The sequence below is a fragment of the Dermatophagoides pteronyssinus genome, unplaced genomic scaffold (assembly GCF_027571235.1).
Source record: "Dermatophagoides pteronyssinus isolate colony J.1.1.1.1 unplaced genomic scaffold, Derpt_VIB-CSIC_2022.12 sq0026, whole genome shotgun sequence".
Taxonomy (NCBI): domain Eukaryota; kingdom Metazoa; phylum Arthropoda; class Arachnida; order Sarcoptiformes; family Pyroglyphidae; genus Dermatophagoides; species Dermatophagoides pteronyssinus.
In genome coordinates this window covers 299,871-325,245 of record NW_027461550.1, presented here as the reverse complement: position 1 = coordinate 325,245, position 25,375 = coordinate 299,871, and the positions used below count along the sequence as shown (strand labels likewise).

The following is a 25,375-nucleotide window of genomic DNA, read 5'->3' as shown; positions in this document are numbered from 1 at the left end:
ACTATCCGATTTAACGCAAAAAAAGCAAAAAATAAATAAATAGATAAATTGCATACAATTAATCCTGACACCTTGATTTTGTCTTCGGGATGCAATAATTTTCTTTTTTTATTTTTGCTAATCTCCTTAACCTTATCATCTTCAAAAAAAACAAAAACAAAATGTGCTGAAAAAACATTGGTCATTCATTCATTATAATTTTGTGACTGATTCTGGTTAGCGTTATATATTTTTGATTGGTTGTTTTGCTCAATTTTCATTGCTATTAGAGATGGAATTATCACAGGATCATCAAGATTGAAGCCCGCTTCATTTTCATCAATTTATATGATGATCATTATCATTATCGAAATCATCAGATGATGGATTCAAGGACGAAATTATTTTTTATATTCAAAACAGCAGATATTAGGATTTTGGCTTTGAAAACTTTCATCGCACAACGACGTGACAACATAACCGACGATAAATAAATAAATTTAGAAAAAATGGTCATCATGATCGAGAGAAAAAAATGGTTGCAATAAGAAGAAAGAAATAGAAATGACAAGAAATAAAATGTCGATCATCACCACTACCATCATCATTGAATGAATTAGATTTCTAACAAAAATGCAATGAAGGAAAAATGTAACAAAAAAAAAATCCTGGAATTATCGAATCGATGAATATATTTTCTCACTCTTTCTCTAACAGCTAATCAAATTTCATAAAGTTTAAAAATAATTTTCTTTTTGTTTTGTTTATGGTGATGTTGACATTGTTTAGATTTGAAAACAGATGAATAATTATGTTCTGCTAGGAGGAACATTAAAAAAATAAGGTGACATAATTATATTCTGTTCACTATAGTGAAGGATAAGATTGCCTCCATGAATATGAATTGGTTCATACTGAAATAATCCTCGTCACTATCAATGTTTTATATTTTGGTGCATCATTTTATTTCACTAAAGATAAACAAACCATTCACTTCCTTCAACATTTTCAATGTTTTCATCGTTATTTGTCAACATTGTTTTTTTACATTGTTCAAAAATAATGGCAATAATGTGATGCACATTTTTTGTCATCATTTTCAACAACAACAACGAAAAGGTATCTCAAGCTCAATGTCGAAAGATGGATGGCGATAATTTATCTATTCATCTAAATAGAAAAAAGATACGTAACACAATTAACTGTAACAATGATTATGATAACAATTCTACTAGTCTTAAATCATTATGAATTATAAGATCAACCATTTTGATTATATAAGACAAGATTGATACAGTTTCTTTCCACTTTAATGCGAATAGAAAAAAGCAAAGGAAAAAAAGTTCATTATTTAAGGGAAAAATGTTGACCAATTAACAATTCAAATTAATGAAATGCCGAGAATGTTGAATGAAATGAATCTTTGATTTGTCACCGGAACAAAAACAGAAAAAAAAGTTCGTTAGATAATAAATATCCATTGAGAATTGAAGTTCAAAAACAAAGCCAAAGGAAAAATTGTGAAATAAAACGAACTTCTTTTTTTTGAAAAATATCATTTTGAAATTCGTTGCAGTTGCCATCTCATTTGAATAGTAGTAATAATGACCCAATGATGATTATTAGTATGATGAGTAAGAAAATCATGTGAATGGATGGCATCTGGAACCCGCACACACGAATACAGACACACAAGGGCTCGTGTATACGTGGATCGGTGAATCAGGTAATAATTATTAATACTGTAACCTGATAAATCAGAAAAAGAAACATTTTTATGCATCATAAACATAATCAAGTTTAGTTCGTTTATTACATTATAAATAGATAGATATAGTCTTTATATAATAATCATTATCATCATCATCTCACCCAAGTCTCATCATTATTGAATCCATTTGAAAATATTCACATTAAAACAGAGAGAGAAAAAAATCTCACGCAAATGTTCATTCATAAGAATTATTCACCTGTATAGTAGAATTTGACCCATAGAAAGTGATTTTCATTATAAAAATTTCCCAGCATAATATTCCAACGGTCAATTGATGATAAAAATTATCATCACATCTAATCGGATCGCTTCATTGATTATCAAAATGAATAAATAATAAATTATTGGACGCCGAAAGAATGCTAGAAAAAACAAAGAAAAAATTACGTTTTCCGTTGTTCCAAAATGTTCGTTGAATTTTTTTTATCTCTTTTTACTTTTGAGACATTAAGTTTCATTTGTTTCAGAAATAAAATTCAGAAAGAAAACGTTGTTGATCCACGACATATTACGATTCGATTCAGTGATCATCATCATCATTTCATACTCACGTAGGTAAAACTTGTGTCAAATGAAATTTACAAATAAAACAAAATTCAATCAAGGCTAATTAGTAAATAATAGCAAACGATAATCATTATGATGGTGGTGATGATGATCATTTCTGCAACAACAACAACAACAACAACAGAAAAAAAGAATTGAATGAAAAATTTCAAAATAGCAAATATAAATTATCCAGTGTGTGAACGGTGAAGAAAAATAAATTTGTAAATGTAATGAAATTTTGTTTTTTTTTATTCTAAAAATGGTCGAACCTGAATTGAACCATGAATTCATTAGATCACGAAGGACCATTTTTCCATTCCCTACCACTCTCACTCACATATTCACACACAAAACAGATTTATCTCATTCAATTATTCTTCTGCTCTACACATCCAACCATTCATTTATTGACTAAATCACATCAGTAGTTAGAATGGATACACGAATTAATTTGATTTGATTTCACCTGTGCGCAGTGCGTGGCAACAACAGCACATGCATCAGCATTAATCTATGGAAAAGGAAAAATAATGAAATTTACGTACATAATGATGATCAAACTCGTGCACACGATAATAATCAAAATGATTTTTTTTTCTCTGGTTACTTTGTTTTTCACATATTTACATTTGATTATATACAGGTATGAGAAATTACATTTTTATTTTTATAAATCTGGACTTTTTTTTCACCGACAAATTCCCAAGCAAATATAACATTGAAACCAATTTTCGTTGATCATCTTGGCATTTTCTTTTTCATTTTGTTAATTGTTATTTGTAAATTTAATAATTTCAGAATTATTAATTTGGAACAGATTAACGATGCTACAACGTAGGCATCAAAAAGAAAGAAAACAAAAAAGAGAACAAATCATTAATTTATTATAAATTTAAAAATTCATTTAATGAGTAAATATGAATAATAATATGAATAATGAAGAAAAATTGATTATATTCATCATCATTATAATTATGATGAGGATCATCATCATCATCATCATCATCAAGAATAATGGTCATCATCGTTATCAGCATCATCATCATCATTATTATTATTATTGTTGTTGTCGGCTTGAAATCAAGGTTATCATGGCATACATGTACAAATATTACAACTATTGTTCGTTTGTTTTTGTTTTTGAAAAGACAAGCAAAAATATAACAAATATTATTCGCGATTATCATTTTGGAACATGTTTTGGAATCATTCATATATGCAAAAGATGCTGCGCAAAAAAAAAATAAAATAAAATAAATTGCAAAACAATTGTCTTCAATGTTCAAATAAAATAGTGTCGATGTTTGTTTATTATTATTATTATTATTATTTATGATAATGAATAAAGTGGAAAAACAAAATTTGTTTCCTTTGTTTTTCAATACCTTCCGAATGATAATAAAAGTTTGCTGGAAAAAAACATCAATTTTGAATAAATAGATGAGAAAAATGTAGTACGTGGAAACAAAGATATTGAAGAGATATCGAAAGAGAGAGGGAAAACAAAAATTTGGATAAATAAATCAATCAATCGAACTGCTGTGCACTCATCATTATTATGATTATTTACAGAGACAAGTTGACCATTTCATTTTTATGTTGTTTTTATTTTTTTCCCCTCAAATCGATTGATGATTTTCATCATGATGTTTTCCAATGATTAATTGATTGTTTCAAATGATTAACCTTCGTTGCGAAAAAAAATATATATTTTGCTTTCACTTATAACTTTTTCTCGGTTGATTAGTAGCAATTGAATTGAGATCATTTTTGTCATGAGAATCTTCGAACAAGAGAAAGAGAAAAAAAAATCAAACGTATATTAATGAGAAATTAATATATTTGAAAGAAACAATGTATCAAATAGATTCAAATAGTAAGTAATTAAATTCGGATCCAATAATTAAGATATTGATTTGACAATTATGTTGAAACAGTTCAATCAAACAAAATAAATACCAGAATTAGAAATAAATATTGATTTTTTTTTCAATCACCCAATTGAATAATAAATCATTTCAAAATTTAAATTTTGATTGATTGATTTTAAATATAATCAACAATAATAATAATGAAAAATCGATAATCGATAATCATTATATAATGTTAATGTATAATTGTATGGTGAAATATGTCCTAGATATATTAATAATAATAATAATAATTTATTAAAAATTTAAATCAAATCGGGTCAAGGTAGATCAGAATCAATTTTTTTCATTTCAGTAACAATCAATGTTCAAAAAAAACCTCATTGTTAATAGATGAAATGAAGAGAAAAGGAAAAAAATCGAAATCAAAACTTTGATGAAAAAAAAATCCTGGTAAATGATTATTATGAATTAATTGGATAATTATCATCATATAACATTGACATTGTACTGTTCACCGCGGTATTTTTACCGAAAGTGAAAATAAAAATTGATATTTCAATTTCAGTGTGGGATGCCATTGCAATAATCATATAACTGATATTTCGTAAATTTAAAACTGTAAGAAATATTTTCCAAAAAGAAGCTTATTCTTGGCAATCTAATTTTGTCTTAATAGTAATAATTTGTCATTGAAATTATTATTAAACAAAATTCTATCAAATTAGGTGTGCCAAAAAAAAACACAAAGGTGTGTATATGGTGTTTATTGTCCATCAATAATGATGATGATAATGATAATGACAATTGTAGATCTCATGCAAACATGATGTCCATTTTTTGAAGGAAAAAACAAAAACAAAAAGAGTAAAAAAAATAGACAATTAGAATCATCCGAATCATTTCATTTTAGAAAAAAAAATTGTCATCATCGTTACCGTTGTGTGTGTATTAGTGACGATAATGTAAAAAAAAGTTGAGAAAAATAACAACAGTGGCAAGATGATTAGCTGAGAAATGATGATGACAATATTTGGACAATTAACAAATATTAACTACTGGCATTTTTATTTTTTTTTCTACTTGGCAGACAACTACCTGAAAAAAAATAAAACTACTAATATACCTTGAATCAATGAAAATGATGGTGTCGAAATCATCATCATAATCATCGTTTTCTGATTATGATGATGATGATGATTATAATCAAGCCATCATGAAATGAAACGAAAAAAAATGATTTCTTATATAAAATGGTTTGGCCATCGTCATCAAAAATAATAATAACGGCAAAAAAATTTTTTTTCAATTCACTCACTATTGTTTTACACGTGTGTGTGTGTGTGTGCAAAACTTTTAATCGACATTGTCAACAATGATGAAAAAAAATAGAAAAATAAAATTCGGTAATGGTAATTAAAAAATCACACGATACATCTAATTTGAATGTGATTCGATCGAGCCCATTATCCTTCTGATGAACAACTAACAAAAAAAAACAATTGAGAAATCCTATCCATTATATAGATTGTTGGATCATACATCATTCGAATAATTTGAGGATAATTTTTTTTTTGATTTTGATTTAAATTGACAAATATTTTACCTGTATAATAATAAAAGAAATGATTTTAAATTAGTATCATAAATAATAGAGAAAAATTTTAAAGAAAAAAAATTGAATCAATTTTTTCCCTGATTGCATAATGTTAATATTAGATCGGATTAATAGGATCGTATCATTAGATCGATAATGAATAAATCGATCGTTTGGTTTTTATTCACCATCAAAGTTGTTGAATCATGACTGAATGATGTGAAAATTTTCAATCAAAACTTTTTATTTTGATGAAATGATGATGATGATAATGAACATCAAGATTGAAGATAGTTTCAAGGTGAGACAAGCCGTTTGAATAAGAAAAAACAGTTTGATGATGATGAATACAATAAACAAATTAACAACAATGACGTTTGTCGATCCAATGTATGAAAAAAATGAAAATGAAAATGAAAATAAGAGCAATGGCAATCAAGCTTAATCACATCGCTCATCATTATTATCATTATCATCATCATTGTTTCATCACACCATCATTGTAAAAAAGATGATGATGATGATGTTTTTGCGGTCATTGTGGTAATCGTAATTTTTGTCCATGTTCGTTCGTGTTCATCATTTCGAATATTTTCAAATGAATAAAATTCATTTCTATGAATAAATTTTTCATTTGTTGTTGTTGTTGTTGTTCAAACCGACAACAATGACCTAAAAGACTAATTATAACATTTCAATTTATGCAAATCAATCGATAGATTCGATACATATGACCACGTTGGTTTGTTTGTTTATTTGTTGACATTGGTCATTGTAGTTAGATTTCGTTATGTACATGTTTCATGGATCATCATCATCATAATCAAACAAGGATTTGGATCAACATGAAAATTTCTACAAATAAAATCAGTATGAAATCATCATTTAAATAAAAATTATTAGACAATGCCAATATGCATATTAATGTGTGTGATGGATATAAATTTTTCAAAGCGTAGGCATTTCAAATTCTTCGTGATCATCGAAAAAACACATAAATATCAATAACACATTTGGTGCCCATTTTATTTCATCATTAATTTCATTTGATTTGAATATTTGTGGGTGATTTTTTTGTTTTGTTCTTGTTGGTTATTGTTTCATCAACAGAAAAAAATGTTTTCAATTTTATCAAATTGGCACCAGACGGCCTTCATCAGGATTATCATGAAGAAGAAAAAAAATGATTTCAAAACAATAGAATTACCATTTCGATGATGAAACAACCAACGCCTTACCCTCTTTATTTTGAAAATTTAGTTTACAATTGAATATTAGCGCCAATTCTTCTTGAATTCGAATAAATTCGACGGAAGAAATTACTCATTTTCCAACATAATTATTCTTCCTATTACTCTTCTTTCACAAGATCATCATCATCCGTCTTGGTTGAATCTTTATCCACAATTTTTTCCTTGACTTTTGATGACCACTACTACACAATGTAAAGAAATTATAACAGACATCAAATAGTGCATGTGTATGTTGATACGTTTGTGGTATCCAGCGATCCAACATCATGTACACATAGAAGCAAACAGGTGGGCTTTGTGTATATACGAATTTATTCATCTATCATCGATAAATGCTACTAGCAACAGGTCTCATTTGAAATTTTTCATTTTTTTTGATTAGAAAAGTAAAAGAAAAAACTTCACCACTGTTTCTGATCGACTATACTGCTGTAGTTGTTGTTTTTTCCTATTTCTTTCACATATTCTTCACATTTCGTTACATGATCACATATTAACCATTCCATCCATCCATCCGAAACATCCTCTTCGAAATGAAAAAAAAATTCAAAATAATGAAATTGGCTTCAATTTTTTCTTTTGATTATCATTATTAGTTAGTTGCCAGTCTGTTTGCTATTCAGACGTGTTACCTATCAATCCAATTTGATTGCATTTGATTTGGTGGTGGTGCGTGTAAAAAAAATTATTTTTCTTTAAATGAATATGAAGATGATCCAATTACATTGAATTTTTTTTTGACGAAAATTCTTAACAGAATTTTTTTGTTTTGTTTATTTTGTTTCCGATGGAAATTGTTTTTCAAAAAAAGCTCATCTATCAAAATTTTGAAATGTGAAACAACACTTCCGTTAATTGAAAAAATTAATTAGTTTTCCAACCCTTCAATTAATTGGTTCAAATTTGATTTAATTAATCTATTAACACAATCTTATATATCGATCCAAATAATGATAATAATTTTTCATGACCAATCAATCAATTTAAAGTTTTATTATTCAAATTGTAATTGAAATAAAGAAAACATAAATTATCACCTGTGTAACGCATTCAACAGAAAACAACTCCGTTATTCTTGAATATTTAAAAAAAATTGAATTTTTTGTTCATCAAATCAGACGATTAATATGTGAAGATTATTATTCTGATAAATCATTACCATCAGCATCATCAACAACCAAAAAAAAAATCCTGTTTTTCTTTTATGCAAATCAACGTTATTTGTTTGAATTGATTTTTTTTAATTAAAAAAAATTTATTCATGCTTCGAATGATTATTATTATCATATTTATGTGGTGGTACTATGCTGTATTTTTATCGATTTAACATTCATAATTCATAATTTTGTCGTGTTTATAATAATTTTAAAAAAAAAATAACAGCAACAGCATCAACCTCCACTTATGTTTATCATCATAACAAATAGCACGTGTTTTTAAAGAAAAAAAATTATTTCAAGAATTTGATCCACATACATTATCATCAAACACACACATAGTGTAAAAAGTGAAAGAAAGTGGAAACAGTTATTTTATGTGAACTACAAAATACATCGACAAATTCATACGCATCAAATTTCTGTTTTTTTTTGTTTCTGAACCAGATTCACAACTGTAAATAATATTGAATGATTCTATATTTATGTTTTTATCAATCATCTGGTATTTGTGTTTGTGTATGTGTTTGTAATATTGAAACATTAATTGTGTAAATAAATAATTTCCAAAATTGAAAAAAAATCCAACATATACTTGTCATCATCATCATAATCGTCAAATATAATCACCATCTAAATCATAATCATCAATAACGTATCTCATTCAATCAAAACGACAAATTGATTTTGTTTCACTTATACACTTTGGGTAGGTTTGCCTCGTTTTGTTTGTTTGTTTTTTCCCATTGTTATTATTATTTCATAGGACATGTTATTGCTAATATGAATTCAACAACAGAAAATTTTCCATTCAATTTGAATGGTACATAAAGATAGATGGACCCTTGAATAACATTAACAGCAACAAAAAAAAATATCACATCACTTGTGGATCGTTTTACGATTCAAAATGAAAAAAAAGATGAAACGAAATCACAAAAAAAAGTGATCACTTTTTTTCTGCACTTGAATCTAAACAATCCACCACTCTTATTGCCCATTTGTGTGTGTGTGTTATCTGTGATCTAGTTGTTCAAGTTCAAGTGTGATCTGAATTTATCATTTGATTTCAATTTGATTTTCTTTCACTGTTTGTTTGTATAATTAGCATTCTCAAGGAAAGTAGGAAAAAAATCCATTTTAATTCAATTATGAAATCAAATCAATGTTTTTTTCTTTATCACTTGAATGAATGGTAATTTTCATTTTTTTTATCATCATCATTTTTTTCTGTTGTCTCTCAATTCATCGAAAATAAAATGAATTACGAAAAAAATGATGAATAATTTCATTTCATTTGCTTTGTTTTTTGGATTGATTATTTGAAAATTTCCATATTGAACTGGACAAGATAATTGTCATTCTGTACAGCCGATGATAAACAAATGATAATCAGATTTATATTTTATATTAATGTAATCTCTATCAACGTTGATTTTTTTTTATTTTGTTTCGTTTGTCAATTGTTTTGTTTTTGTTCAATCTTCAATTTTGATCAAATTATTTGAATTTTGAATGATTTTTTTTTGTTTGTTTGATGTAAACTGGAGAAAAATCCAATCAATTTTTTTTTGTTTAATAACAAATATTCTCTGATAATGATTATCATCATCATCATCATAGTTGTAGAATGATGATCGATTCGTTCGATCAAAACAAAACAAAACAAAAGCAAAAATTACATTTGTTTATTTGTCTGATTTATTTATTTATCTTTTGCCCATTCATTTTTTTCTTATTATTTTCTACAATCGATTTATCGGTCGATTGATTGGCGAAATTTTGTTCCGCTCTTTTCGACATTCATTTCAAATTTTCTGAAAAAATTGAATTTTTTTTTGAAATTATTTTTGGATTGATTTTTTTCTAGTAAAATTTTTTTCAAATCTAATCTTCATCATCACTTAACATAATAATAATTAGAGCGATGATGATGATTGAACATTCATAATTTTTTCCTTTAGTTAGATTATCACACATTGAATGATAAAAATTTTTCTATATCAGCATTAGATTCGAATGTCAACATTTGGTTTATGGATGTTCTTTATGACCTTTTTTTCCCATGTCATTAAATTGGTCATCAAACTCTGACATACGAACATCAAGAGTAATATTGGAAAAAGAACTCGGTAATTTTTTAAAAAGTTGAATGATGAAAAAAAAATTTCAAAATTTTTTTTCATATTTTTATTATTTTGATCGATGATGCTCGCTATTGGAAAGCCGTAACATCATCATCATCACTTATTACGAACGATCAAATGGTTGACAAACGAAATTAGTTCGGAAACTACCTGATTTTTTTTTGTTGACCACAATCGATTCAACAGCTACATCATTTTCAACACTTTGGCATCCACATATGTGTGTGTGTATGTTTAAAATCGACAAACTAAATCGATTGCAATCATAATGTTGTTGTTCTTATTTTTATTATCATTATTATTTTTATTTATTTCAAATCAATCAAAATTATCTTTTCCACACTATATTAAATCTCATCACCCAAATCAACATCATTACATCAATATTAGAATAGAATAGATTCTTTCTAGTTATTATCATTATGATTATTATTATGTTCACCATCACCATCAACACATTTGATCATCATCATCATCATAAATTAAAATCTGATTTCAACACTTTCATCGTCATCAAAAAAAAAAAAAATTCGACAAAACGAAAATTCGAATCAATCGATTGATCGATTGGATGACGTACCGTGCGAGTTCAGATATAAAAAATAAGAGAAAAAAAAATAAGATGCACGCAATCGAATGATGTCCATTGCCATTATATATTATGATGATTATTATTATGGATATCGTTTGGTTGGTTGTACCGCGAGATGAGAAGATGTATGATTGGATCCAGAAAATGTATTTTATTATTATTATTATTATCAATCATTCTATTCGAATAAAGTGATGTCTCGAATATCGATATATTTTATCAGTGTAGAGTATTACAGTTTTTCGTTTCGATTCGATTCGAATTCATGATTCAAATTTGAATTGAAAAAAATGATAATAACGACAACAAAATCTTTCAAGTTGTTGTTTTTTTCTCTCGTTATTATTTTTTTTTGTGAAAAAATATTTTTAATTCTACACACATGTGATATGTTCTATATTTTGTTCTTGTTGTTGTTATTTTTTTTTGAAATCAACAACATCAATAGAAAAAATATTTTACTTTGTTGACCAAAATCATCACCTTGATGGGAACCATGCATGATTCATTTTTCATGATGTTGAAAAAAATTCACTTTGTACATGATTAGGATGATTTTTTTTCTTTCTTCTCCTGGATACAATAATATCAATCGATCGACTTTCAATCGATCGAATTTCAATTTGGTTCAATGTAGAAAAAACATACAAAGCAAAAAAAAATGATATTAAAATTTCTATTTTCAAATACTCATTCTGCTTACAAACGACATACAAACACACACACAGGTTTGACAAGTATGGTTATCATTTATATATATCGTTGACCATTTGATCCTCATCAGTATCATGAACTCGATTCAATTTCAATTTTTCCTAATCCAATGTTTTCAAAATCTGGTTAAAAATTTTTTCGATTATTCACATCACATTTCTACTTATCTTGGTATACTTTAATTTTTTTTTAATACAAAGTATCTTGGCTCTAATTTTGTTGTTGGACAAACTTTTATATCGATTCTTTTTTTCTTTTTTTTTTGCTTTTCTCAATTTTTTGATCATCATTTTCTTTCGAAAAAAGAATGATGATGTTTGATGTTTGGTTGTTGTCAAATGTTTGATGTGTCAAATCTTTTTTTCCATCCAATTACTTCAAGTAATTAACTAAATAGTATTAATTGATTTACTTATCAAAAAAAAGATTGTTCAATGTGGTCATCCATAGATCGATGTAAATAATGTTCGGCTTTTTATCTAATCAAAATCTTGTTTTTTTTTCGTTCTCTCATCATTGATCATTGATGACGTGATATCATGCTCGAATTCAGTAATCCATTATGTTTATGTCTCACGATAATTATGTGTTAGAAATTCAATTGGATAAACTGGATTTTTTTTCCTTCTTTCTAACGAAAAGTATTGCTCGAATTATATGTTTGTATGTGGTGTAGGTTGAATCGAATGTGTCGAATCACCGATTCGAATCCTGAATTTGCAAACTTTACATTGATATTTTGAATGTTTCAAGTTCCGGTATCTATTTTTGTTGCTGTTGTTGTTTTCATTTATTTCTCAACCTAATTTGAGAAAAAAACCATGAACAAATAATAATAATAAAAAACATTCCAAATTAGCTTAGTAAAAAATTTTCGGTTTTTTTTCTGTTCTGTTTAAATCGAACCAAATTGAAAAATGACCATAGGGCTATCAATGCCATATTTTTTTCTGATCCATAATCATAATTCTTTTTTTCCTTCGCTATTGTTTTCAAAATGGAATGCTCCTGTTGAAATTGACCATATTAAAACAAGAGAACAAAAACAAATCGCCTTAAGAGCCAGAAAATTATTACTGATGGTTACCCTTACCACCATAAATTGATCATATTTGCAAAAAAAATTAAATCTATTTAAGGTGTAAATTGTGTGATGACCTCAAACCGAAAGTGTCAAACCCATTTACTACCTTAAATACCGCGAACATATGTGGTCATAATTTTCATTTTTTTTTGTGGCCAGAATAAAAACAATCATAATCCGATGAACAAAAAAAATTCGTCTCTTTTTTTCTTCAAATTTAGCCGATCATATGACATTCATTAGTAGACGAAAGATAGAAAATGAAATTTTTGACTTGAAAAGTTAAGAATAAAAAAAAATTTGTCGCCATCGACAATTGTATAGGTGTATATGACGAGATAGCGAGAAGAAAAAAGGCTAACTATCACAGTCGTTAACTAAATTATCACATAAATTCTCAGTTTATGCCATAAAATAAACAAAAGAAAAATGTGAAAAGTCGATGGAATGTAGAAAAAATTTATTATTAGCCATACATATGTATCATATATTTCATATTCATAAATGTTTGTGTGGTTGACCTTTTTGTATCGATCAAGATTAAAATGTATCTTTTGAATTTTTTTTATTCTCTTTTCTCTAATAGAATTTTCTTTGTCACATTTGGACAGTCTTTGTCGAAATATTTCTTTTTTATCGATGATATCTTTTTCGAATTGTTGATGAATATTTTTGAAAAAAACTTTGTTTTCATAATATGACTGAAACCATAATTTTTTAATGAATTTTTTTTTTTTTTTTTTGGTTTTCACGTTCTTTTTCTCCTAATTATGGTCATTTTCTTTATTTTTTTCGTGATTCATTATTGAAAATGGAAATTTCACCGCTATAAAGCAACAGGTTTTTTTTTACCAAACATACCAATCAAATCTTTTGATCAGATTTTAATCCTTTTTATTCGTGTCGATCGTTTAAATCGTTTTTTTAGCATGTGTTAAAAGGATTTTATAACGAAAAACAACAATCTTTTTTCTCATGGTCACCACCACCATTGATTACAACTGATGTTTTTTCCAATATATGTAATCAGTAGCAAGTAGTTTCCATCTTTTACATCATCATCATTTTCATTTACATCCGTCATTTTTTTCTGCATAAAAATTGAATCGAATCAATTCATTATCATTTTCAATTTCATTTCTTTATTCTTATGCTTTTTGATTCATGGTGGATCAAATCAATGTCGATTGATTTGATTTTTTTCACTTCGGCTACTTTTGCTTTTCTGTTTGTTATACAAAAAAAAAATAATAATAATGAAGGAATAATGATTCTTTATTATGTTTGATGATCATCATCATCATTGAATGTATCAATGTATATTGGTGAAAGTTGTTTACTATTTATACATTAATGACGATCATATGTACAAAATAGCCGAAAGCTATTAAAACTTTTTGTTCAGAAAAATAAAAAAATCCATTGCTTATGTTGATTATGATGATGATGTCATCCAGTGTTGTTGTTTTTTTTTGATTTAATTAGATTATATTTTTTTAAATGTTTGCTTAATAATTCCAGAAAATGTCCTTGATATAACCAGACTGATTGAATTTACCCCTAACAACAACAATAATAATAATAATAACGATGAAATGAATGATACAGACAAATCTTTTCCTGTCAGAATCAAATTGATGAATTGGATTTCAATATATATGGATTAATTGGATAATAATAATTTAACGCTTAAGGGTTAATTAATTAAATTTTCATTTTTTTACAGTTTTTGATTGATTTATGTTTTTTTTATCAATGTTTAAATTTAAATTTTAATAATTTTTTTCTCGGATACCGTTTGTAATTGATTTTTGTTTTCTCTTGTCTTTTTGAAAACACATTCAATTAAGTGTGTGTGTGCGTGTTTGTAAGGCTGAATCGATACAAAATCAATCGCTATTGATTTGTTCGATTAAGATGTTTTAAGGTTTGGTTTCCCGATGATGATGATGATGATGAGTTTTTCTGCTATTTTCAATTTGATTGGCTACCTTGATTTTTTTGGCCATCATATCGATTCAAATTATTTGATTTTGACTATCATCAATTCGATTTCAATCATATTGATTGAAAAATCATTAAAAATACAATTTCATACTGTTTAGCTACACATCAATGTTTGTCTGTGTGAACGTTGAAGAGCTAGCTGATTGGAGGTAGTTGATAAATTGAAATACTTTTTTTTGGATGATTCTCATTCATTTTCACTCTCTCTCTCTCTTTTTTCTTTTCCAAGTTGTTGTATTATTTTCTTTTGTCTTTTCCATTGACAACGATAGAAATGTTTACATTAATTGAATTTTTCTTGAATGTAAACGAAAAAAGAAAACAAAACAAAAAACAAAACAAAACATAAAGAGAAATTTCAATGTCAACAAAGAATGACCAGCTAAATTAAATTTCAATTTCAATTTTTTTTCTCTTTTGTTTCATACAAAAAATTATTACCAATTTGTCATTGATAAATTCATCATCATCATCATAACGGTTGATTCTGATTGGTTGGGATCAAAGATATCATAAAAAATTGATGATCATCATCATAATCATCAATTTTAGATGAATTTTTTTCCTATCAAATTATTATTATAATGATCATATATAAATAAGAATGATCAGATTGATCACCCGTTATTTTTTTATTTGTTGTATATGGAATCACTTTAAAAATATTGTTCTTTTGTTCATTCTTTTTTGCCAGTTTTTTGGAACCGTAAGTTTATGTTCTCTTTTTCAATATATTTTCTGCTCGATATTTTTATCATCTTCATCATCATCATTTTAGATGATTATGTTCATCAATTTAACAATAGATCATAACAATTATTCGATGACCAAGGGCAAAACAACGACAACAAAAAAGAACCTTTAATTTTTCGAAATGAAAAATATAATCGCATCATATAGACTAAATAATAATGCGATATATGAATTTGTTCTATATTCAAATTCAATTTCATTGATTTCTATTTGTTTTGTGTTATTCGTCATTACCGAAATGCCATTTATTACGAATTATCATCATCAATATCGTTGAAATTTCATTATATTCATGATGATGATTCGATGTAAACAAATAAAAGAAGAGAAATTTCATTTTTTCTCTCTTTTTTTTCATTCGGTAGCTTATCGATGTTGTTATGGATAAAAATGAACAGCAAAATCAAAAAAAAATTGTTGTTTGATTCAACTACTTGAGCAATCGATTCGATTTTGATTTTGATTTGGAATTTTTTTCCAATTTTCCCTGCCACTATTTTGACCCATTCATTCTTATATCAATCAAATAATCGATTTGTATTGTTTATCTACAATTTGATCACATTTTTCTATCATCTGTTCATTTTTTTTCGTTCATTCCGTTTATTGATCTGATCCAATCTCATCGATATGAAATCAAACTAAAAGACCATTATGTTTATTCGATGATGATGATGATGATGGTCAATTGTTTAAATCATATCGTTTTTGGATCTTATTGAATCATTTTGAAGATATTATAGAATTTTCTTATTTTTTTTTACTTGATGATTTTTCTGGATTTTGTTGTTCATTGTTGATCTAATTGATCATTCTTTATATAATTTTTTTTTGTCATTACATTACATATCAATATCAATATGATGTGTACATTCGATATAATACGTTGACCTAGATTCTATTTCGCTGTTGTTGTTACTGTTGTTCATTTTAAATCAATTGAATTTTTTTTTTTTGTTGATTTCTGTGTAAAAGCATCAATTTCAACTCTTTATCGTAAATTGATGTCATTCGATTATCAAATGCTTGTATTGATGTTTTGTTGATTGTACATTTTCTCAACAAACAAAAAATTTCTTGCCTAAATCCATCTTGATTATGAAATAAATGAATCAATAATGATAATGATGAAAGAATCCATATATCTTTCATTTGCGATTCAATTTTTTGTTTTGTTCATCGTTTGTTCAAAACACGAAAATTTTTTCTTATTTAATATTTACTTATGTGTTCAATGTGATAATACATAATCGAACCAGAAAAACAGATCAAATGATGAAGAAGATTTTACCGATCATCAACCAGACCAAGATATACTCTTTAAAGATATATATCTTATTAGGACAAACAGACAAAAAAAATTGACAAAAATAAAGATCGCATTACTTTTTTTTTCTATTTATTTTGATTTATGTTTCAATGATACCATATGCTCTAATTTGATTATTACTAATAAAATCATATCAACATTCAATTACTGATATTGTCCAGTGATATGATGAAATGTAAATCATATCGATCGATCGATCGATCAATCAATCAATTCATATTTTTTTGTTGATCACGATCCATATCATCTTAAAACTCTTTGATTACATTATTTGCACCAATTTTGAAAATTATATAAATTAATTACAATTTTTTTCCTGTTTCATTTTTTCCAAAATTCTAGATTTAAAATTCGTCTTATTTTTCATCTATTTCGTCCCATAAACAAACTGTGATTTTTTAAGCCTTGATTTGGAAAAACATATTTTTTTTGTCTCACTCTCTTCGTATCATCGTTGTTCATACATGTTCGAAATCAAAAGTCAACTTTATTGTTAAACTAATCATCAAACCGTATTATTGAATAGAAAAAAAAGAAAATAATCATCATCATCATCATCGAGAAAAAAAATTCTATTTTTATTCTTAAGCTGTTTGATAATCGATTAATAATCCGAATAGATGAAACCAACATCTATGAATGAAACCGATCGTCTTATCATGAATCAATTGTGTAAAGTATGCGGTGAACCTGCCGCTGGTTATCATTTTGGTGCATTCACCTGCGAAGGATGCAAGGTATGTTAAAATTTTTTTTTATTTTTTATTTCATATTTTGGATTTTATTTATTTGCTATAACTTAAATTGTTTTTTCTCTCTCTTGTTCTTTTTCGATTTTAATCGGATTCTTTTTTTCAACGTTCACCAAAACAACAACAACAACAAAATCTTTCCCATTACACTATGACAAAGTGTGTCTGTCACGCTTCTTATTCAATATTTTTTTTATTTGAAAAAAAATAAATCTCACAGGTGCTACTTCACTTGTATGCACGCTTTCATGCACAAAGTTGTCATTTGTCTTTTGATAGAATTTTGATATCGATATTTTATATAAGGATATTCTGAGTTTTTTTTTCATTTTAGACTGAGATAACAATGATTAATAAGTTGAATTTGGTGATAAAAATTGATTTCAAATATTTCAACAACTTTAATCTTTATAATTATCACCATCATTATTATCATTTTTTATTCGACATCAAAAATCAAATCCTCAGATTTATCATAAATCATTTTTTTCCCGATACGACATTGATATTTTAAGCTATTGTCTTTTTTTCTTGGTTCGGATATTCAATTTTTCTTTTTTTTTTTGTTCATTTTCCTGATCTTGATAAGGTTTTATTCAAAAATTATACTGAGTTTATACATAAATATTGTAATGCATCAGCTTCAGATTAATTTTTATTGTTATTGCTGAAACCAACAAAATCAATCCATCAATAACTGACTAATCATAATATTTCATATTTTTTGGAAAATGATTTTGATATATAGAAAGGATTGGTTTGTCATTTCCCACCTTCTTCAATATACACACCGTAAAGTTGTTTATCTATTATCATTCATTCATTTTGTTGTCGTTGTTGTTACCTTTATCAGATTTGTTCAGGGTTTCTTCCTTGAATGTAAATCAACATTGATTGAATGGCTGATTTTTCCTTTTTTTCAAAGCGATGCCTCAACCATATCACCAATCACGATTGTTGATGTCGATTTTTTTCTCAACACTAACAATAATCTCTGTATGATTTTGTTTGTTTTCATTATTATTATTTATAATTGATTAATTGTATATCTGATAATCAAATTGAAAGAATGGGAGCGAATCACTTCTCTTTTTTTTTTTGTTTGATTGTCTATGACCAACACCATTCGGTCATAAGATGTAAACCAAATTCATAGAAATCAAATAAATCAATAATAGAAGATTTCATTTGTTGCTTCGTCTTTTAATGTATTGTGTATGAAATAATTATCATATTTCAATATAAATTATCAATCATTCTATTCTTTCGAATCATCATTATTATTATTTGACTTTGATCTATTTGTTTTCGCATTTCTTTAACAAAAAAATAATTCAATCATCTTTTTTTGTCTGCCAATGGATTGAAATAGATAACATAATCTAGATCTATTTATCAATTTGTCCATGGTTTGTTTTTCTCGAAATTATTCTTGTTTGTCAGTTCACTTGCTTGTCATTATTGGATTAGTCTTTTTTTAACTACATTCCTATGGGGTTTTAGTTAGAATATCAAAACAGGATTGATTATTGATTAATATTTTGCTGTTAAACTTTCAATTATTTTTTTCTTTACGGATTGAAATCAAAACAATTATGATTATCCGAATTGAATTTTTTTTTTTTGTTGTTCAATCTTGCTGACAGATTTGGGAGAGTCAAATTACATAGACAAACAAACACACATTTAATTATTGTTTGATCCAATTTTGTCTAAGGGTTTTGTAATCATAATTCATAAGTGAATTTGATTGAAGATTTCAATTAATTTTATTTTTATTCAAATCATTCAAATTTTATTTCATTTTTCCCTTTTCTATCTTTTTCATTGATTTGTTATGTGTCATAAATTTTTTTTACAATTACATCAATTCAATTATATTGTTCAAATCAATCATTTCATTTCATCGTAATTAATATTGTTTCATCGATACCAATATACCGATAATTTTTGTCATAATATTTGTCGCTGTCCCAATTTATCAATATCGAATGTGCTATTTTTTATTAATGTTAATAATTGTTTTGGAAAACATTTATTTAGTTTGGTTTTATTAAAAAACATATAATTCCATAGTGATATGTATTCCATGTCTAATCTGGTTCATCATTTTATGTGACTTATTTTCATTTATATAAATTTTTTTTTGTTTCAATAATAATTTTGTTGTTGATGTTACTAATTTCTATTTTTTTACATATATTAATTGTACGTGTGATCGTTATGGTTGTTTTACGAATGCAAACAAAAAAAAAAACAAAGTGAAAAAGAAATTCCAATAGCCTAGATACCAGCAGTTTTTTCACTCTGTTTTCCATTTAATTCATTCATTCATTCCATTTTATGGTTGAATAAAATAATGAGAATAATGTAATTTTTTTACATTCATATGTGTTTGTGATTGAGATTCGTGATTTAGATTAATTGATGCGAATTATCCACCCGACTTGGTTTCTCTGTGTGTGTGTGTGTTTTGGATATTTTGGTTTTTCTGGTTTATTTTGTATATATTCAACTCTATCATTGGAAAACATAATGTATTCAATTTTAAATTGTTTTGAATATTAATAATGATTATTATCAGTATGAATCTCTATATTTCCGGTATCTTTCATCATTATGTTTTTGATTATTATACATAGAATTGATAGATTTTTTCTTTAAGAATTTTTCATTTCGATTATGTTTTCAAGGATAAATTTTTTTCAACAAAAAATCAAAATTCATAACTAATTTGTTATCATTCAATCAATCATTTTTATCGATAATGGATATATCAATAAATTGTATTGAATTACACAATCAGAAAAAAAAATTTCCAAGAAAAAAAACAATTTCATTTTCAATTAATGAATATGAACAAGAAAAGAAAAAAAACTTTTAGCCTTTATCCACAACAAACAACTAAAACATATTTTAACAATGGTTTTTATAATGGGGGAAAAAAAGATTAGATGAAAATCAAAATTAAATTAACGAATTTTCATTTCTTTATTATCCCTCTCTCTTTCGATCGATTCAAAATAGTAAATATAGACAAAATATCACTAATCATTATCATCACGATTTAACCTTGATTTGTCATCATCAAACAAACATCCATAGTGCACTATCATCTCATCATGAAATACAATAATTTTTTTCTTTCTCTCTGTTCTTTTTCGAGATAGAAAATCCATATAATCATGTGGATTGTGTGTGGTGTTGTTGTTTTTCATCATTTGTGGTAGAATAATGATTTTTTTCAATTTCCATTTTAACAAAAATTTCTTTCCTGTTTCCTTTCACGATTTCATCTTTTTAGCCAATAATAATAATAATGATGATGATGATCAGAGAAATCCACTTGAACATTCATTCAATTGATGTTTTTTTTCATTGTCATTGATGATTTCGATTAGTTCCCTCATTTTTCCCACATTGATTTAGTTTTTTTGTTTTGTCCATACATAGATTTATTTCTTAGTTGATTTCTTTTGTTTTTCAATTCAATTCGATTTACCTGACGATTCATGACGTCAAAACAAAATAGAAATCATCTGATTCAAATTCGTAAATCAAAAAAGTTTTTCTTTTCATGGACAGCTCAGCATATTTGTTTTCGATTTCGATCAATTCAATTCGATGATCAATTATCTTCTGGTTTCGATATTTTTTTGCACTTTTATTTTCAAAGTCTCAAATGACTTTAGGATTAATTTTCTCCTCGAAACAGGGTAAATTCTTTGTTACTTTGCATACAATGACTTATCGATGACAAAATTCAGTTTAAACATAAAGACGACAGGTTCAGATACATAGTTGAGCTATTTTTTTGCTCAATTTCGTTTTTTAAATATTTATGATTTTTTTTCTGTTCTGTATATGAATACTAAATCAATGTTTGTTTTTGATTCGATGAAATGAAAAAAAGGAAAGTTCTCAAGGTTAATGATTTCTCCTCGTGCTTTAACACCATGCAGGTAAACAAGCAGGCAAGGTGTAGAGAGATTTGCATTTTTGTTTTCATTTAGTTTGTATATTCATGCGTTGTGTTTTTTTGTTTTCATCAATTCTTCTTCTGCTCTATTGTTTCGCATATATTCGGTATCATCCGTCGGCCATTGTCACACTGACTGACTTAAGATTTTTTCCATTTGAATTTTTTCTCGCTGTTGTTGCCATATTATTATTGCACTTGGTAATCGTCTTAACCTATTGGATGATGATAATTTTGTTGCTGAAGCGAAACTATCTTTTTGATATTTTTTTCGACTTTTGTTGTTGTTTATTGTCGTTTTCATTTCAAAACCGAATAGATGAAATGTCCTTACATGATCTCAAAGAAAAATAATCAGAGAATTACAGATTTAAATTCGAAGTTCATAAATTTTTCAGTCCGAATTTAAAATGGTTATCATTCATAATTGAATATAACTCATAAGTTTTTTTCCCTTGATTGATAAATTAATTTACAAGATGTTCATCCATCATTTTAATCATTTCATTTGAAAAACATTTTAAAATATAGTCATTAAATTTTTTACCGTTCTTTGATGTTTAAGTGCATTTCTTTTCTCGGTGCACAGATTTTAATATTCGAATGATCTAATTTTTTCCATATTCTTAACTATTTAGATCCTGAAAATGGATTGATCATCATCATCATAATTTTGCTTATCAATATAATCTTTTTTATGTATAATGATAATTTGTTAATGATTTTTTTTCATCATTATTTATTTTAAATGAAAAAATTCATATTTATTAACCAAGATTTATTGAAAAAAATGATGATTAATTTGTTATTTTGTTCGCATAAAACTGACAAAAATAAAATCTTTAAAAAAATTAATGAAAGATATCATACGAACACACCGGTGATGAAAGACTGTAACAAAAATTTTTTGGAAAAAGAAGATGGCAACATGTTTTTCCAAATTGTTTCAAATTCATTTGATTTCCGAGCAAAAAAAAACGCGTACGCACACTTGCACGAAATATACATATCATTTTACATCTATTTGTATCATTGATTATTGTTTTTGTTTTATAATTTTACAATCCTTTTGCGTGTCATCATGAACTTATTTTTTCCATTAGTTCTTTTACTTCTTTTTTTATATATGTTGATGCAATCAATAGTTCTTGTATAAATATGAATTTGTTATTTTTTTTATCCAATTTTTTTACGATTTGTTAAAATGCTTCACATTTTTATTGCATTTTTTTTATCAATCTACTGCTACCGATTCGTTTGTATGTTTGTTTGGCTGTTGATTATATTATGAAAATTGTTATTGGTCATTATTACATTTTATTTATTTATTTTTGTTGTTCAAATTGCATTTTTCATATCATTATTATCATCTTGATATCTCCCTACCTTTGTTTTTTTTCAAATCGGCTTTCAAATATAACTATACTAATTGTATGTATTTCGATGCAAAAAATAAAATTATATCGCAAAGTTAATAATGATAATAAAAATTGTATCACCAAGATTGTTCGTTGTTATTTTGATCACTTTATTAACTGGATGATCAGGTTATTTCTTATATTTATCATTTAAACAATGATCGAATTGCCTTTTTTAATTTGGATAATTTTCTTTCCAAAAAATAGTAAAAAGAATGAGTTTTTTTTTCTCTATTTATTTGTTTCTTAATTGCCATAATTTTAAAATTTTATAAGGAAAAAAATTGTACCAAATATATAATTGAAATGTATTTCATTGATTGTAAAGATTGTGATTATTATTGATGATGATGATGCTTGATGTTGTGTCGAGAAAAACAATTTTAAATTTTTTTTGGGAAAATAAATCTCTTTTTTCGCAATACGAATGGACATAATTGACCAACACTTGACATTGATGTAAAGATATAGAAAGATGATTTTGAAAAATTTTCAATTTCTTTTTTTCCTGCTTTTGATGCGCTAATTGATGAAAAAAAACTGTTGTTTTTTCTGTATGATCGATTGTTATATAACATGTGTGATTTTTAATGTTGTTTGCCCATTAAGATCAATAATAATGGATCAAATCAAGAAGAACACTTGACATTTTTATTTTGTTGGCCTTGTTTTTTGTTTCTAAACTACGATCGATGATCCATTTAATTTTTCTGCTTCTTTGACATTGAATAATGAATATTGAAGTAGAAAAAAAATTACATCATTTTTCTTGCCAGACTTGTATTTGGCTCTCTGTGATTTTAATAACCAGATTTTTTCTTAATAGGATAAATCCTCATCCAGATTTTCATGATGACATCTTCATCGTCGTTATCATTGAAATAATTTATATATTTTTCAAAAGTTATTTTTCTTAGGAACGTTCAACAAATATCAGATTTATTCTAATTTTCATAATTATTAACACTTTGAAGAAGAAGAAGTAGAAAAAAAATTGTAATCATCATCATCTTTGTGCGTTTTCTTTACAAATGAAATTTATTATCAACGAATTTAATAATGTGGCTTTAATGGTGAGAATTTTTTCCATTCTCTCAATTAATTTTGTTGTTGATTTGCTCCAGAAATACTTACCTCAAAACAAAACAAGCCAAAAATATAACCAAAAAAAAATTATAAACACATTGTATTCAAACGGCAAAAAGAAAATTCTTGATTTCACATCATTTTTTATAATTCCAAATGATAATGATGAGTTGAATCACTCAACAAAAAACAAAAGAAGAGCAATGAAACAATCCATTCTATGATTATGATATTTTCATTCAACGAACAACAAAACCACAACAACAACAATTAATTTAAATGATAATAATAATGTGATTAATAATGTAATGAAATGAAAAAAAATTGTATCTAATCTATGTGTCATCTTCTATATTATGATCATCATCATCTTCATCTACAACAACAAACTGAATGAGTGTTGTCGATTCCCATGTGAAATTTTACCACCATAAAAAGAAACTTTGTGATATTTCATCATATGGAATTATCATTAGAATTTTTTTAATCTCGTTATACATTCTCGTTTTTGTTAGTTTCAATAATGAAAATAATTTAAAAGCTAAATATTGAAAAAAATGATGATGATTTGATTTTTGTCTGCATACATGCAGGAAATTATCTAATTATGAAGTATTTTTTTCTGTCTTGACTGTATGATTTTTCGGATTGTGTGTTGGTGACCCATTATCGATGTTTTTTTCAATTTTTTTTCTTAAATAAAGATCGACAATAAATTTTGGCTAGTTTTTTTTGGCTTGTTCATATTATTTATCAGATGAATTAATCGATCTTGACATTGATGTTTGATACATTTCTAACAAGTTTTTTTCTCGTTGAGATTTTTCTCATTCCGTTTCTCTATTTTTTTTGTTCATATTCACTTTAACATTAGCTTTAGTGCATAAATGGACATTTGGGGTGAAATGCTGTATGATGTGCTGAATTTTTTTTTTGTTTCTTTCCTCATCATTTCCATAAATGTTTTTTATTTTGTTTTGTTTGTTATCACCATTGTTATTACGATGAATATTGATGATGGATGCACATTGGTTTATGTTTATAAAAATTAAATATATTTTTTTTTCATTCATTTTGACTTAATTTGGATTTAATCATAACATGTCAATGTGTTTATAAATGTTTTCATCATCATACATGATTCAAAGAAAAAAATGCTGAAAGGATTCAGCTTCTGAGATTTTTTTCTTCATCATCATCATCTTCTTCTTTTTTCAATCGTTTTATATTCACTTCATTTTTATTTATTATATAATGATTACGTGTGTGTTTGGAATTACATTTGAGTTTTATTTTCTACTCGATTATTTATGTTCCATTTGGAACGAAAATC

The 25,375-nt window shown here is 26.2% G+C and overlaps 1 protein-coding gene across 1 annotated transcript in view; it reads left to right on the top strand.

Annotated features, from left to right (window-relative positions):
• Positions 1-7,442: 7,442 nt before the first annotated feature.
• The window catches only part of LOC113791965 (uncharacterized), a 49,777-nt gene continuing 31,844 nt past the window's right edge, over positions 7,443-25,375 (top strand). Inside the window, exons 1-2 of the mRNA XM_075823342.1 lie at positions 7,443-8,889; positions 17,150-17,544. Of these exons, the coding sequence (XP_075679457.1) occupies positions 17,428-17,544 (117 nt within the window). The 5' untranslated portion in view covers positions 7,443-8,889; positions 17,150-17,427. The remainder of the gene's footprint in view (positions 8,890-17,149; positions 17,545-25,375) is intronic.